Raw genomic sequence first — 15,914 nt, 5'->3', positions numbered from 1 at the left:
AGGTGTGGAGGCATTTACCAGAAACATTAAAGACAAGGCATGAAGTTAGAGCAGAGGCAGAAGATACAAGAAAACTGTGGAGCTATACAAGGAAAAGGGTCTTTATATTTTCTAGTCTAAATACACCAAGTCAGAGGATGCAGAATATGGTGTGACCACGGACTGTATACCTTCATGTCTTACGTATTATCATTGAGGAACTTGTTATGTCTCCCCTCTTCTCACCAACAGGGAAGGAAAAAGGAACAGCCAGCCCCACACCATGGAAATGAGAGCTATTACTACACGTGCCATTAAATATTTTAGGGACAGCTCAGTAGCCCTGTGAACTGCATTATCTCAGACACTGTTTGCTGTCTAGCTCAGGCCACACTAAAATAGAGATCGAAGTCTCTGTAAGGTTGGATCCTCCATCTCTTACACAAATGAGCAACCCCTCTGTACACACTATCAGCAGAGGGAACAAGACTATCCAAGTGACTAAGGATTTGCACACTGACAGCACCAGGACTGCTTACCTAAGGGTGGATTAGTTAAAAATAATAAACAATGTTGTAAATTATAGGTGGTGCTGTGAGCCCCACCTACACCTCGTATTGTCCAACACTTCCTACTATAAAACCCTGTTCCCCATCCCCAATAGCTCTGCAAACCTGAACTGAAACTGGGATTAGAAACAGGATAAGTGGCCTGGGATTGGCAAGACATGGGAAACAGGGAATCCTGGGGCAGGGGAGAAATGTGGAAGGGGGAGCTGGACAAAAAAAAGAGGCAAGCTGGACAAGCAGAACAGATATGAAAACCAGGGGAGGTGAGCAGAGGGGTGGGAGATCACAGGAAAAGGAAGGGAGGATGCATGGAGCAGGACTGGGAATCACAGGGAAGGCAGCTGGGACAGGAGACCAGGGCGGGCAAGGAGCTTAGGGAGGGGAGAACAGGATGCAGGGCTAGGACAGCGCTCGTCGGGGAAGCCCACGGATACTGGGGAGGAGAATGACACAGATGAGCACACCAGGAAGGGTGTATTTCTTTTTACTCAGAGCTGAGTGCAACCAGTATGGCACAGGGCCCACACAGAGATCACGGGGGACGAGCTGAAACCCTGAATACCCCTTGAAGTATCCAGCCCAACAAGGAGACTGGGGGTGGATAGAGTGTGTGAGCTCGTTACTAATGACAGTGTCATAGCCAGCATGAGAAGTAATTTCAAGTGTTAGAGACAACTTTATTTCTGACATTTTGTACTTCCCGACTACTTGGCTTTTATATTGAAACATTTTTTTGGACCAGATTTTTGTAGAAATGAAGTACGCTCTTATTAAGTACTTCTGCTCAGCACTTCACTGAACAGTGAGAACTATCCACAGAGATACTCCAGCAATCTGCAGTTAATGGTCAAGTCATGCGAAATCCAACTTTCCTACACCCTGTCTGCTCCTGGAAAATGGGAAAGACCCATCACTGGCATTGCTTAAACCCACCCACTGTATCGTGGTGCTTCTAGGGAGAGAGCTGCTGGCCCCTACATGCCCATAGGCACCTGCAAGAATCGGTGGTTTGACACCTGATACAGCTTCCTGAAGAAAATAAGAAAACTATCATCTCTAGGCCCATGCAGAGCATTTAAAAAAAAAAAAACAAACAACCAAAAAAACCCACAAAAAAAACCCCAACCATCCAACAAAAATGTCAAACCAGAAACCAGGCACTCAAGACTGGATAAATTTAGTAAGATGTCATGATTCAACTACAATCAAAGGAAATCCATACTTAATTTCTCAAACAACTGCTATCATACTGTTCAAGCAAACTGTTTTTCCTTCAGGCTGAGGGGACACCAAATCCACACTATTTCTCAATTTACTACTTTTTTCCTTTTTTTTTTCCCCTTCCATTAGAGAACATTGTCATTCCACATGCTTAGTACGAGCCTGAATAAAAAATGACACGTGAGAAGCTTTTGCCAGGATTAAGTCCCGACACAGCTGTTGGAAAAACCCAAAATGAACATTTTATCCTGGCCAAATCAGTGTTCTTTTCACTATTTATACTCTTGGATCCAGCAGCTGCAAGTGACGCTACAGGTCATGTTGTCCTAAATGGACAAAGAATCTGAGGATCCTCTCAAGTTTTGGGGGCTTGTTTGTACTTCTGTTCTCCCCTCTCAATACTTCACAGTGCTGCTGCACCAATGCCAATTTGCTGCAAGTTTAAGTAGACTACCAAACTCTGGTCAGAACAGATTTTTCAGCTAAGATTTTCCATCTTTAAAAAAAAAAAAAAAAAAAAAAAAAGCAAAAAAGAGACTCTTTTTCCTGCTTCCATTTTTCAGCACCATAGGATCAACACTGGCTCCTCAGTTGATAATACCCCTCTTTATTTGAAGATATTTTTCTCCTTTCACCACCCACATTCATCTGGGACTTATTCAGTATTATTCTGCCTGACACCAGTCCAAAACAGCAAACAATTTCTGTAACGGCACAATAAGCAGAGCAGACCCTAACGGAGGCGCTTCGTCGTCTTGAGAATCCCCTTATGCAACGTCCAGTTACGTACCGAAAATAAAAGTCGAAAAACTTGTACGGAGGATAGATACAGTTGTGCCTTTAACAGAAAAACTTCTCTGGTATCAGGGCCAGCATTTTACAAGCAGGGAAACATTTCTGCTGTACTTTGGCCTTCTGTCATCAGAGAGAGGTGGAGATTTATGCCCTTTCTCCTTCTAAATTAGACTCCTTCAGTGACCTATTTTATATTCTTCCTGACAGGTTCATATTTTGTATTAAAAAAACCCTGTTGCCACTGTGTTGCATAGCAAAAGACCTTTCCAGCTGAAAGAGGAAACTCTTGCCACCGAGTCAAGCGGCAATAGGTAATTCTGCAGTTAAAACTGCAAGGATAAAATACTTTGCCCAGCAACATACTTATTTCCAGCAGGATTTGATAAAATTATAATTCACTGTCCAGAAAAAGACTAAAACATTAAACTGAGAAAGTCAAAATAGGTCACTCAATCAGCGTTATTCCCCCTTCATTTCACACATAATACAAAGCAGTTAAGTAGTTTCTCTTGCAATTAGCATCATCTTTGTCTCCTCGGTGTCTAAAATACACTGGAGATACAGAGCTGCTCTGACTGTACAGCAGCCCAGGCCCTGCTTCCCACCATCACCCGCTTCTCAATAAATACACGGAGGTGAAATCCTATCTTCAATGATTTCAACCATGATCACTTTCTTTGGTTTTTCCAATTCCCTGGTCTATTGCCTCAAAAGATAGACCTTTTCCCACCAATTAAAGAGGAGTACGGGTGTGCTCAGGAAGAACCTCAACATCTCCAACTGCTAATGCACATCCCACCCCACCCTCGGACCAGGAGGACTCGTTACCTGGCAGAACCCTCAAAAAGGTGGGCTAGAAACAGCCTCCCTGGGGAACGGCAGGTTTTAGAGATCTTTCCTGGATGTGAGAAGTCTGACATATGCTTCAAATGCATTTTAATTTAGAAAAATGTTGGAAAGATTTTATTTATGTTTCTAATTAGGTAAACAGTATGCTTCTTCCACCTGCTCCAAGCTACCCCACTAGGCCCAGTAGACATCAGATGTCTATGAACATACATCAGGTTGATTTACTCCCCGCTGTTAGTTCACAGAATCCTTCCTCCTCCCAGCCCCGTATGCCACTACCTTATTGTCTACACACTTTCCCTCTTTTTTTGTACGTAAAATGGCCTCACTATTGATTTTCAAATACCTTCTTAAGCACATGGCTCCCTTCCCCAGAGCTTTATAAAAAACAGCTCCCCATAAAAGATTTCTCTCCTACCCCAAGCCTGCAAACTTTCTAGTACATTGTAACGAGAAGTATTTTCACCTTGCATGAACCAGGCTGTAAGAGCAATGGGGCAAGAAATAAATCTCAACATGCTATGGGAAGTGAGAATCACACTGTCAACATCATGATGAAAATAATAATATTAGGTTCAGAGCTTTTGGCTGCTGCACAAACTAGGCTGGAAACCTCTGGCCCAATCCATGCAGAGCTCTGACATGACTTCCATTTGCAAATCACAGATTTTAGATGTGGCCCATTTGTCTGGACCATATATATGGTCAGGCTACGCAAAAAAAGAAGCTGCTTGAGTAAGATTGACAAAATGCTTCAGAGTTTTTACAGCTCTTCAGTGGCGGCATCACTCTTGGTGCCAACACTGTTATCCTACAAAGGCATCATAGGACCAGCAGCCTCCCATTGTTGCCCTTGATGAATACTTAAAGAAGCACCATTCAGTCTGAAACATGACATCTCAGACAAATGGTTTTGAGTTCCCCCATAGAGTGAAACTTTTAAACACAACAGATCATGTTGCACAAAAACAGGAACAGCAGCTCTACGTGTCTCAGCTTACAAGCATCTCGGGACGCGACTTGAACTGGCGTCACCTTCTCCTAAGAATTCCTGGAAAAAAAATTTCTCTGAAAGTTAGTTAAGGTCCAGAGCAGTTTTGCAGAACAAACAGTAGGTTACAGGCTTTCAGGAAACCACATCACTGCTCTCAGCACAAACCCAATGAGCAAAAAAGGTGATAATGTGGGAGCCTGTGAGAGTCTCGCACAACAACATTCTTTGTTGAGTGCAGTTCTCACTTATCAGATGCCAAATTTTATGTACTAAGCATACTTAGAACTTCATATATGAAAATGATAAATCCTCCACGAAGTACTAGCAAATATATTTACACAAGATAGGCGTTCACAGCCTAACTTCACAAATACCCACAAAGTCAGAAACTTCTCATCTGGATTAAGTCTCACATTTAAAGGTATGTTTACACTGCAAATTTCACGTAAGAAAGTGAGGCCAACTCTGGTCATAATGTGTCTTTGGAGAGCTGAAATAGCTGCTTGAAGAGCTAGCGTGGAGAGGAATAAAACCAAATACAGCAGGTTTTAAGAGCACTGACACATAACTGGAGTATGTATCAAGATAATTCAGTCCACATTCTAGATGAAACAAATATGGCCCTGGAAGTTGTGTCCTAAAATGATTTCTTTAGAACAGTGTATTTATTCTTCTGCATCCTATTTTGGAAAACATGTAGAAACCAACATGGTACAGCGTGAGAAAAAAACCCTAAGTTATAAGGGCAAATCGTCTACAGTGTCAGAGGTGCTGGCTGTCTAGACTAGAAGAGTAGTTTATATTAGAATATTATTGGGTAGTTAATAGGTTTTTAAACAAAGCTTTGTTTAGTTAAGTGCAACACTGTCACTAACACTCCCTGGTCATGCCCAGTCCTCACAGGGAGTCCAGGCTCAGCTGCAATCAGGATTTTAAGCCCTGCTGGCTTGAGTCTTACTTACGCTAATGCAAATGCATGCTGCTGCAACACCGTAGGAGAGCCCCAATGCTGCTTTAAAATGGCCTTTAGCAGGGACAAGAGTCAGACCCCGCTCTCTTTACTTCATCTACCCATGATGGTTGCACCCTCATAAACTGGGCTGCACCCATGCAAACCAGTTTTCATTCCCACTACGAACTGAGCAGTCGCAGCAGCTGGGAGGCAGAGCGAAGCCCAAGCAGACGTGGGCCAATGTTTTTGGGCGCTCCTCCATCCGTCCTCCCCCAGCAGACCGCTGTCTGTCCTCATCAGCCTTCCAACTTACCTGCTGCCTCCCGCTCCTCTGGGGTCGGGATAAGCAGAAGTCAAGCTCCCTGCTCAAGCGCTGGCAAGCAGGCCACTCAGAAGTCAGCAAACCTACTGAAAACTTTTTCCTAGGACCGCGTCCTACCACTGGTTGTGGTCACTGGTTGTGACCACTGGTCGCAATCCTGGGCGCCCCACGGCCTCCGCTGCTCCCTAGGGAGAGTGGAAGGTCTCGGAAAGCCAGGGATGAGGAGGCGGGCTGGCCTGAAGGCACTGCAAGGCTGTGAGGGCTGGGTTACGAGCAGCCTCCAGGCAGACCCACGGCACAATCACAAAGCGCGAAGGCAGCCACAGAGGTAGGTGTCGAAGGAGAAAAAACGGCACCTTTGGCAGCGCTCCCGCCTCCTGCCCTCATTCCAGAGCTCTCAACAGGATTTGGGCACGGAGACGTCAGCACGGACCCACCCTTCGCCTCGGCACAGGCAGCGGGTGAAGGGACGCAGAAGTGGCACGATCCTGCGACTCACCCCGCGGAAACGCACCCGACGGCCGGCCGCGGCACTCGGGTGTATGGCAGCCGGAGGTCGCACAGGCAGAACCCCGCAGCCGCTGCCAGCAGCCTCTTGCCCCCCAAAACTGGCAGGCAGCACCCTCCGGGAGACCCGGAGGCACAAGCCGCAAAGGCCGTGACAGCAAGCTGTCGGTGCCACATGCCACCCTCCTCACTTCAAGCGGACCGTCCTGCAGCCCTCTGGCAACGATCGGCGGGCTGCCGCTGCCCTCCTGTCCCAGCGCGCATCTCCCTTTACGCGTACTGAGTGGCAACCTCACCAGCAGGGACAAAATAAACAAGACAAGCAAAAAAACACCTTGCCAAATAAACATGTTCAAGTGAGAACCCCGCATTTCATAATTCAGCTCTTAAGTACATAGCATGTTGTGATCAAGCAAGCAATCCATTCAATTCGTTAGCACAAGTCTGTTGTAAGAGCTAATTTTCACAAGGCATTTCTTTACCAGTACAAATCCCCAGAAAGGCACTTCTCTGTCAATGAAATCTTACAAAGGTGTTTTATACGAGTAGGAGCATTTAAATAGCCTTTATTTTTAATAGATACCAGTGTATAGATAGAGCAAATTGCCCAAATAAGCAAAGTCCAGGTAGGACACACACAGAGAGTTATTAACAAGACACCAATGCTGTTAACTCCTGACCTGCCTCAAATTCCCTGCAAAGCAGCGCTACGAGCATGTCAGTCCTTGAGCAAATATGCAAGGGGGGTGGCCCAGAGAAAGGACTCTGGTTTTGCAGGGCAAGACTGGCTCCTCCCGGACCTCACAGCCAGGCACAGCATCAGGAGGGACCATTCTGGCAAAAAGCAATGGCGACACAGCGATACTCTTCTCCTCCAGCCCCACTGAAAGGCAGCTCCCTTGCTGCTTCACCGCAGGGATGAGGCAGAGCACTAACGCAATCACTCGCTTGTTCCCAACCCCTTTCACTGCCCTGAAATTGCTCCTCGTCAGTCCTGGAGCCTAATCGCCTTCACGCTGTATCCCCAACCGAAACGCAGCTATATACTCTGCGCAGTTACGAGCCAGCCCTCCATTTCCCACAAAGGCACCCCATGCACCATGCAACTCCCCCGGCTGGTGTTACGAAGGGAAGGATAGAGAAGGTGAAGTAGGACATAACGTCCCTGGAGCCTCCCGAGACAGGAATGAGGAATTGGGGGATGGTGAATTGAGGAATGGAGTATTATTTTTTTTTAAGCATTGGTATTTGGAAATCACACGAGTACTCTCTGTTTGTTACTCCCCCTCATCTCGCAGGTGTTTAGACCCATGACCTGTGACAACCCTTGCCCAACGCATTGCCCAGGAGATAATTTAGGTAACGTAGCTGACGAATAGAGCAGGACACAACCTGCTGTTGTTGGAGACCACGCTCCACTCTCAGCGGCCGCGGGAGCCTCAAGGTCCATCATCCTCAGCCACGCAGAGCTGAAGATGCCCTCCCTGCAGGGCACCACGGTGCGCCCCAGCAGCTCCTACGCACCCCCTCCAACCTGAGCTTGTCCTACCCCTGCACCCCCAAACAGGGGCTGGGGCCACATCACCGCAGGCTTCCAGATCTCCCTGCAGTTCCTGGCGAGCTGAGAAGCGTGGCTCTTTCTCCAGCTGCCTCAATCAGGGGTGCAAAAGCTGTACCCACCGCCAGCGAAAACCACTTGGAAACATGCTGGTTTGTGTGGGAAAGCTAAACCGATGTCAAATAAATGTCAAATACACATGGGTAAGGAGTTGGTGCCTGTCAGTGGTGCAATCGTATCCCAGACACACAACTGGAACGTCAGGAAACTGGTACAGCCGTGCAGAGAAGCACGGGATACCCCATCCTGACTTTGTCTGAAGCAAGTTAGAACAAAACATCTCACACTGAAGGAAAATCCCCTTCTGTAGACAAGCCACTTTTTAATAATAAGTGCTAAATGGACTATTCAAGCAGGTAATTAATGTTAATTAACATATGTCAGGCCATAAATTGGCTAAATGCACTTCATTTTCCAAGCTTAGTGTGTGGCAATGCTCAGGAAATTGTAACAGAAAAGAAGAGCCTAAGTTTGTAGAAGCACAAAAAAAAGAGCAAACAAGAGGTTAAGCATAATCTTCACTTAACTCATGGTGTGCTGAGCCAGCACTACTGAAAACTGAATGACTATGCACATTACTTGAACACTTTATTTTGCTCCTGAACCACCGCGCTACGCACGTATTGCCAGCCCCAAGAAAAGCCACATCAAAAAAAAACCCTGCACCTCCCTGAGCGCTGTGTTATCAGGCAGGCCTTTACTGGGATGCTCGCTACGTGCAGTGGGACCTGGATGTGCCTCCTGCCCCAGGACCTGGCGAGGCTGTGGCCCCTTTCCAGCACTGACTTGGGAATTGCAGTTTTTCGCGGCCGGGGGAACGAAACAGCAGTGGGAGGATGCTCCGAGGTCGCCCTCCTCCAGAGAGAGTCTGCCTCGAAACGCAGAGGGCCTCGTGCCTTTAAAAGAAACTAACGCTGCCATTTCATAACCCTGCCCTTGGGCACGTTTTCTGTGACAGAGATAGTAGTAAGGCTTTTAGAAAAGTGGGAGAGAAACAAGAGCATGCAAAGATTTTAGTCTAAGTAACAACCTGTATTAAGAAGCACGTTCAGTTTCTCCCTTGGCAAGCCACCACTACACTAAGACCCGCTGTAATTGCACTGCAAGTAAGAAACAATCCTCACAAAAGATTTTCCATACTTCCACGCAAAATAGCTGGCTGCCAAAATCTTGCAGGGCACCTTTAGGAGGCTGCCACCTAGAGAAATGCTTCAGCTGTTTATCCTCAGTTTTCCCTTATCTCCAAAGCAAACCCTTCGGCCTCCCTTTGAACCCAGCACACTCACCATAATCTCCTGGGGTGATTTCACGCTTGTTCTCCCCATCCACCCCACGCAAGCTGGCTGAAAACAGCCCGGCCGCTGCGGGGGGGGTCTGGGGGGGCCGCACTCGCCCCAGCGCTGCCTGCCTTCTGCAAGGGACGCCACCGACTCCGGGTTCCTACTTTGTCCACATCAGCACAAAGAGCTTTTACAAAACCACAGGGCTAACCCTAATCGCTCGTCTTTCTAAATGCACCAGCACGTGCCCAGCCTCCCCTAATCTCCTAGGATTACAGCAAAGTGGTGTAGCACCACCAAAATGACCCGAATACAAAATGGCCTCGCGTGTAAGGCACCGCTCGCTTCACCAGGACAAAACCAAGCGGACGCAGGACGTCCCGGGGCAGGAGCGCCAGGACAACTCTCTTCCCCAGCCTGATAGTCTTGGACAGCGTTTGTTCAAGCCAATACAATACAGTGGATATAAAAGCCACTAAGGTGATTTAATTTTTATTAGCAGTAACCGTGTACTTTCAAACACACAGGTAAGTGTAAGAGCCAACCTCTGACTCTCGAGCTTCTTATTTTAAATATGCTCAAATATTGACACTCATAACCTATTACAGACAACACCGACGTTGCTTGAGTGTTTTAGGTAGCCTTCTGTCTCTAAAGAACTGAGGAACATTGATTCCAGTATTTATCATGCAGGTCTACCTCACAGCAATACTATCCGGCATCATTCACTGGAGGTTTCCCGTTCACATCAAAAGTTAAGTTTATCAGAGCCTGTGACTCTTTGCAGCTGATGACATTCACCAAGGCGATGTGTATATATCTGCATTTAACAAGTCCTTCAGTGGAGGTGCTCCTCACTGTCACACTGTGGATCAAACGATGTCAATGATTCTGGGAGAGCTAATCGGTGTCTCTCCTCTAATAGCTGTCACCTGCCTGCATGAGCTGGGGAAAAGTGAGATCTTTGATGTACGTTACAGATATAAAATAATAATGTGCGCTAATACCTACATATGGTTTCTACTGGAAAGTTTAAAAAGTCATTTGTTACTTTGATACTAAAGTATACTCCTCTTTGATGCAAGAAGCTTGTTATCTAGTGGTTTCAACTTTGGGGCTGGAACCACACGTCTCTCTACATTGCTCAGCACAAAACTCACTCACGAATGTTATTGAGTATTTTGTTAAAGCACAACACAGCAAGGCTTTGATCAGGTAAGATGCTTAAGCAGTAAGTTTAAGCACACAAGTAATCCCAGTGAAGTCCCAAGGATCCATTCACGTGCTTAAACCCGTGCTCACTTTGGTAGATCAAAACTTAAAATAATCAGGCTACAGTTTGTAACCCAAACCCTTCTGTACAGATGAACAAGGAAGCTCAAAATTAGAAAAAAAAAAAAAAGTAACAATATAACAGAAGGCTGGAAAAAATATTCATGCTAGCAGTTAACTGGGAAACAGAGTCTTAAAAGAAAAAAAAAAAAAGAAGAAAAAGACAGCAGAGAAAAATGAAACTGATGCAAACTCCAGTTTTATCCTGCCACTCCTGATAAAGACGCTGTGTGCCACTCCAAGGAAGGAGAAATAAGAACAGGGAGTGGTGATGCTTCCTTCCCACATCCTTTGCAAAAAGATGATAAAAAAAGTCCGACACATCTTGCGTATCAGCATCTGGCTAACAGATTTAGACATCTGTCTACATCGCTGGCAAATTTCTCAAGTCTTTTCAAGTCTCAATAATTAGAGAAGAGACTCATGCATTTCCTATGCTGAAGGGACTGCAGCCCTTCAGTACATATTGGTCAATAAAACATGGTAAGGAATGATGAAATGCCCATGTACAAAGTTTACAAAAATCTCCCCTTCAAAGTAAATATCCCAGGAGCTAGGATTTATCTTTCATGAGAAAGGTGAATGCAACAGGTGTAAAAACAAATAGGTGTCTGATATAAAAAACAAATCAAAGCAAATCAGCTGCATTTAAATTTGGGTATTGCTGATATCTGCGTATAAAGGACCAGATTCATAGTCTTGCCACACCACTCAACAAAGAGGAAAATAGTCCCCCTAGTGTACTCTTCATGTAGAAAAGACTGTTTCACAAGATAGTGCTGCAAGAAATTACAAAATAACATTATAGGAAGAGATATGGAAGTACTTGAGCTATAGTGAAACCAGGCACCTCTACCATATACGCGGACACAAAGGTGTTTCAGTTTTCTATTTCAAGACTACTGAGTGAAGTGAGTTACTGCATCCTAAATATTTAGGGGGAAAAAAACTTGTTTTTTTAAGTCAGCACACTAGTTTTGTGACTGCAGGACATCGCCGTAGTAACAGATACCTGAATTTGGGAAGACGGGTAGTTCTGGTCACTGAGGAGCTGTGTGGAAGTACCTGCACCAGCCGCCTGGCACCGTGCATTTCACAGGGGTGAAACCAGCTTACCCGCAGACCTTTTCCCCGCCTCCAGTGATGATAAATAAAAATACAGACCCTCCGTAAGTATTTGGGACAGTAAGCGGATATTTAAGTATGTAGCTAAACCCTTCCCGGTGATTTGGAAGCGTACAGGATTGTATCAAACCAGGCTGCCCGCAGCACACGACAGCGTCCGCAGTGTGCCAGCTCTACAGCGATGCACCGTACACTACTGCCCTAGTTAGCTGTCAGGCAGTATTAGGTTAGCTAACATCCCACCGGGGCCACGGGGAGGGGGAAGCAAAGAAGATGGGGGGGGGGGAGGGGGGGAGTATTGGGCAAACCTTATCTGAATTAGCGGAAACGTAATATATGCCTTCCTAACCACATCTGAAATACTCACTTCTGCTTTAATGCCCCAGGCAAAAAAAAAAAAAAAAAAGAAAAAAGTGATAGTTGTAACTTTAATTTATAGCTCTTAAAATAATTGTTTTGAGGAGTATAATCCCAGCTATGTTTATGGATTATGGCATTCAGCACATCTCACTGGAAACAAAGTATTAATATTTCATATATAATAATACATAAGATAATAAAACCAAGTTCTCTTCTTGCCTTTGTTTAAAATGACAATTTTCCCACTCAGTGCCAGAGCAGAATATTGTTAAATGGGATTGCTGCCTTCAAAGACGAATTTAGCTGTGTAAAAATATTCTAAATTAAGATAAAAGCCTTCTGATACAGAACTATCTTCTGTTCATTTAAAATCTCAGTGTAACTAGCAATCTGAAAAAGTCTGATGTGAAAAGCTGACATTAGTTCCTGAAGAGTTGTATTCATTACCTTTGAGAGAAACAAAGATGATAATAACATATAATGTGTTTTAGCATCGGGAGACTAAGATGGAGTCTCTATTTAAGAGTGTTGCCTCTGCACAAACTAATTGACGTTCCAGCCAAGAAACTGAAATAGTCCTCTTCTGAAATAGTCCTCTTCTGAATGTATAAGCGTACATTAAAAGAAACTCTAGCCTTGCTAAGGAATTAAATTTTTCAGTTTTGGATGCCTGGCAAATTATTAGCTCCTGACCTCTCCTTTGCCCCTTTCCGTATGCCCCTACCACCCACGCACAACTGCACCTGCCGTTAACCCGACCGAACGCCTCACCCTAACTTCCAGAGACAGCTCACAGCCACGGAAGAGGCAGAATTTTCTGCCACCAGTGTGCTTGCATCTCCTGAGAAAGGTCATCTTAAAGGCTTGTGAGAAACTTCTGAACTAAATTATATCAGAGGAATCTCAAGGGATCCAAGTTTTTAACATTTTAATTAGCTCCAAGTACCAGTTAATGCTGCTCAGCAAAGGGATCAATATCAAATTAACAGTATAAATTGTCAGAAAAATTGTGACTGTATTAAGCATACTAATCAATGTAAGCACTTCGCGTTGTGGCCCAGATCCTGCTTCAGCTGAAGCGAGCAGGAGTTTTGCCAACAAATTCAGCCGAAACAGTATCAGCCCCATTGTTCGGTAAGGCTTCGTTTGAATCGGGTATCGAGAATTTACTGAAAATTCAAAGTATCAGATAAAAAGGCTGGATTCGTCATAGCAGCTGACATCACTGCTTCTGCGTGAAACCAAGCAACTTAGGAAGGCACGGGCTGTCATCAGAAGACGTAACCCTTTATCACACTCCGTGTCGCACTTGTAAAGTCAGATCAAAATTCAACACCTAATACAGATGCAAAAGCTGTAAAAACGATCTGTGTTTTTAAAGCCTTGTCTTGAATTAGCTATGCCACCGATAAACTTTGTGGTTTTATTTTCCCCAGCCTGAGACAAGTCTGTCAGTGAAATGCTTCCTCTACAGTGCTCCATTTGGAAGGTAAAAATCATACAGCTGTACTTCAATTCCTAGCAGCAAGCCCTACTCAGGCACCGAAATATGAGACAGGGATGCTAATACAAAAACTGCCAGAAATGTTTCATCCATACGGTATTTCTGACTGATTTGTACACTGTAAGTTATCCCCTGATCCAAAGCTAGAGAGATTCAAAGAGGAAATTTAATTTCTCTGTAACACAGTAAAACTTCCCGGCAAATTCGCCTTCAGCCATCCATTCAAAAACTCGGTCTCGGATGCTGCCAGCATTGGCCCTCGGCAGCAACTGAACCGTACCGGGATTTCCCTCTGCAAACAGTATCGACATCAGGCAGCACCTGCATTTCTGTATAGCTGCAAGTACGTGATGTTTCCGCGTCCGACAGACACTAATAGATGGACATGGAAAATAAGGAGAAAAAAAGCAGTTCTGGAAGTCACTTCAAATGTGCTTTACGTGCAGCACCGGCTGCTGGTAGGCCTTATCAGACTCTGTCTTTGAGAGCAAAACCCTGCCTGCCTGCAACGTGCTTTTGCACGCGCTAAGTAAACAAGCCACAAACCCAGATATTCTTTTTTTCCTCACTTACTAAAACAGTAGTAATCTTAGCTGCTAACTTGTCGCAATGCTGGACAAAAAAATGCTTGGATATATGGGATTTGTCAGTAGACGGTGCCCGCATACACTGGCACCGCAGGAAACGCAAACCAAGCGTTCCCGTGGCTGAGTGGCCAATAACTCCATGCTTTGATCAACTTTATGAGGAAATGTCAAGACCCGAATTTCCCTCTATGGCCTTTGAGGAACGTGTGGGAAACCACTGGGGTATTTGTTGATGAAAATAATAGAGTTGTTCTGTACTGGCGCTTTGAGGCTCAGACTGACCCTGCATAAAAGCAACTCTGCTTATTTCCAGTACGAGTTACACCACAGGTACCTATAACTTAAAGACCACCGCTAAACAAAACCCCAGCCTTAAAAATATTTTTCCCCTCTTTTTCCTTCTCCTCTTTTTCCTTCCCTGGTTACGCGCTCGTGCACCAGAGAAGCCAGCTCCGCTCCAGCATCCCCCCTGCTCCCCGAGTTAGCAGCCCTCACCGCTTGCACACAGCAACAGGAAAGAGACGAAACTTTTCTTACCCCCTCCCTTAAAAAAAAAAAAAAAAAAAAAAATAAAAGCTAAAAGAAAAAGAAGCAAAGGCGACAGCGCGACCAGCAGCACGGCCAGCAGCAGCGCCCGGCCGGCTGCCGTCGGGGAAAGCCGCCGGCACACGAACACCCCACCACCACCACCACGCCCGGCCCCGCTCCGCGGCCGCATCCCCCGCGGGCAGCCCGCCCGTCGGGGCGGGCGCGGTGGGTCCGCCGCCTCCCCGGGACCACCCGCCTCACCTTCCAGCCGGCCGAGCTGTTGCTGTCGCCCTTGTCCTTGAAGTAGGGCACGCAGCGGACCATCCAGTCGTAGATCTGGGAGAGGGTGAGGCGCTTCTCCGGGGAGCTCTCGATGGCGCGGGTGATCAGGTCGGCGTAGGAGAGGTTGCCCCACGCGTTGCGCCGCGACGAGCACTTCCTCGGCGCCGCCGCCGCCGCCGCCGCCGGGCCCCCGCTCAGCCCCCCGCCGCCCGCCGCCGCTCCCCCCGGCGAGAGGCTCGGCCCCTCCGGGGCGCCTCCGGGCAGCGGGGCCAGCAGCCGCGCCGCCTCCTCCGGGACGGCGGTGGCCGCCGCCGCCGCCGCTTCTCCGCCGGCGGGGGCCGCGCTGCCGACGGCCATGGCCGAGCCGCCCCCCTCCTCCTCGTCGTCCTCCTCCTCGGGGATCATGGAGGCGGCGTCGGCGGGCGGCTCGCCGGCGGGCTTGGCTGGGCTGGCCTGCAGCTCGGGCCTCTGCAGGGGCCAGGTGCAGGAGCGGGGGCGGCTCTGCGGCTCGAACTCGGGGTCCAGCTCCACGTCCAGGGGCGAGAGCGGGGCGGGGGGCGACGCCTCTGCCATCTTGGTCTCCCCCGCGGGCGGCTGCGGCGGCGGGGCGCTGCGACGGGGCGGACGGCCGCCGACCCCGCTCCTCCTCCGCCGCCTCCTCCTCCTCCTCCTCCTCCTCGGTGCCGACGGGAGCCTAGCAGGCGGGGGGCCGCCGGGCGGGCATGCCGCTCTCCGCTACGGGCTGGCAGGCTCTCCGCTGCACCCCGAGCCCCGCTCCCCGCGGGCGATGCGCACTCCGGAGCCGCGGAAGGTTGGGGGGGGGGGGGGGGTGAGGGGGGAGGGAGGGGAGGGGAGAAAAAAAAAAAAAAAAAAAAAATCAGATTAGGAGCCGGAGCGGCAGCGCAGGGCGGGCAGCGCGGGGCCGGGCGGTGCCGGAGGTGCCCGCGGCGCTGCCCTCCGCGCCGGCGGAGCGGCGGCCGCTGCTCCCGCGGTGCGTGTGCGCGTTTGTTTATGTTTCACTCCATGCGGATGCAGAAGTAGCTCCAGCGGGAACCGCGCTGTATCCAGCCGGGAGAGGACCCCCACCCCCACCCCCGGCGCCTCCGAGCT

At 47.8% G+C, this 15,914-nt stretch overlaps 1 protein-coding gene across 2 annotated transcripts in view; it reads right to left on the bottom strand.

Annotated features, from left to right (window-relative positions):
* FOXO3 (forkhead box O3) overlaps positions 1-15,601 on the bottom strand; it is a 95,442-nt gene extending 79,841 nt beyond the window's left edge. Inside the window, exon 1 of one of the 2 annotated variants that reach the window (XM_049818130.1) lies at positions 14,784-15,601. In XM_049818130.1, the coding sequence (XP_049674087.1) occupies positions 14,784-15,377 (594 nt within the window). In that variant the 5' untranslated portion in view covers positions 15,378-15,601. The remainder of the gene's footprint in view (positions 1-14,783) is intronic. The other variant, XM_049818129.1, reaches the window with a different exon arrangement.
* Between the last annotated feature and the right edge of the window lie 313 nt (positions 15,602-15,914).

Source organism: Accipiter gentilis, chromosome 15 (assembly GCF_929443795.1).
Source record: "Accipiter gentilis chromosome 15, bAccGen1.1, whole genome shotgun sequence".
Classification (NCBI taxonomy): domain Eukaryota; kingdom Metazoa; phylum Chordata; class Aves; order Accipitriformes; family Accipitridae; genus Astur; species Astur gentilis.
The sequence above is the reverse complement of the archived record's forward strand: the minus strand, read 5'-3'. Positions and strand labels throughout refer to the sequence as shown.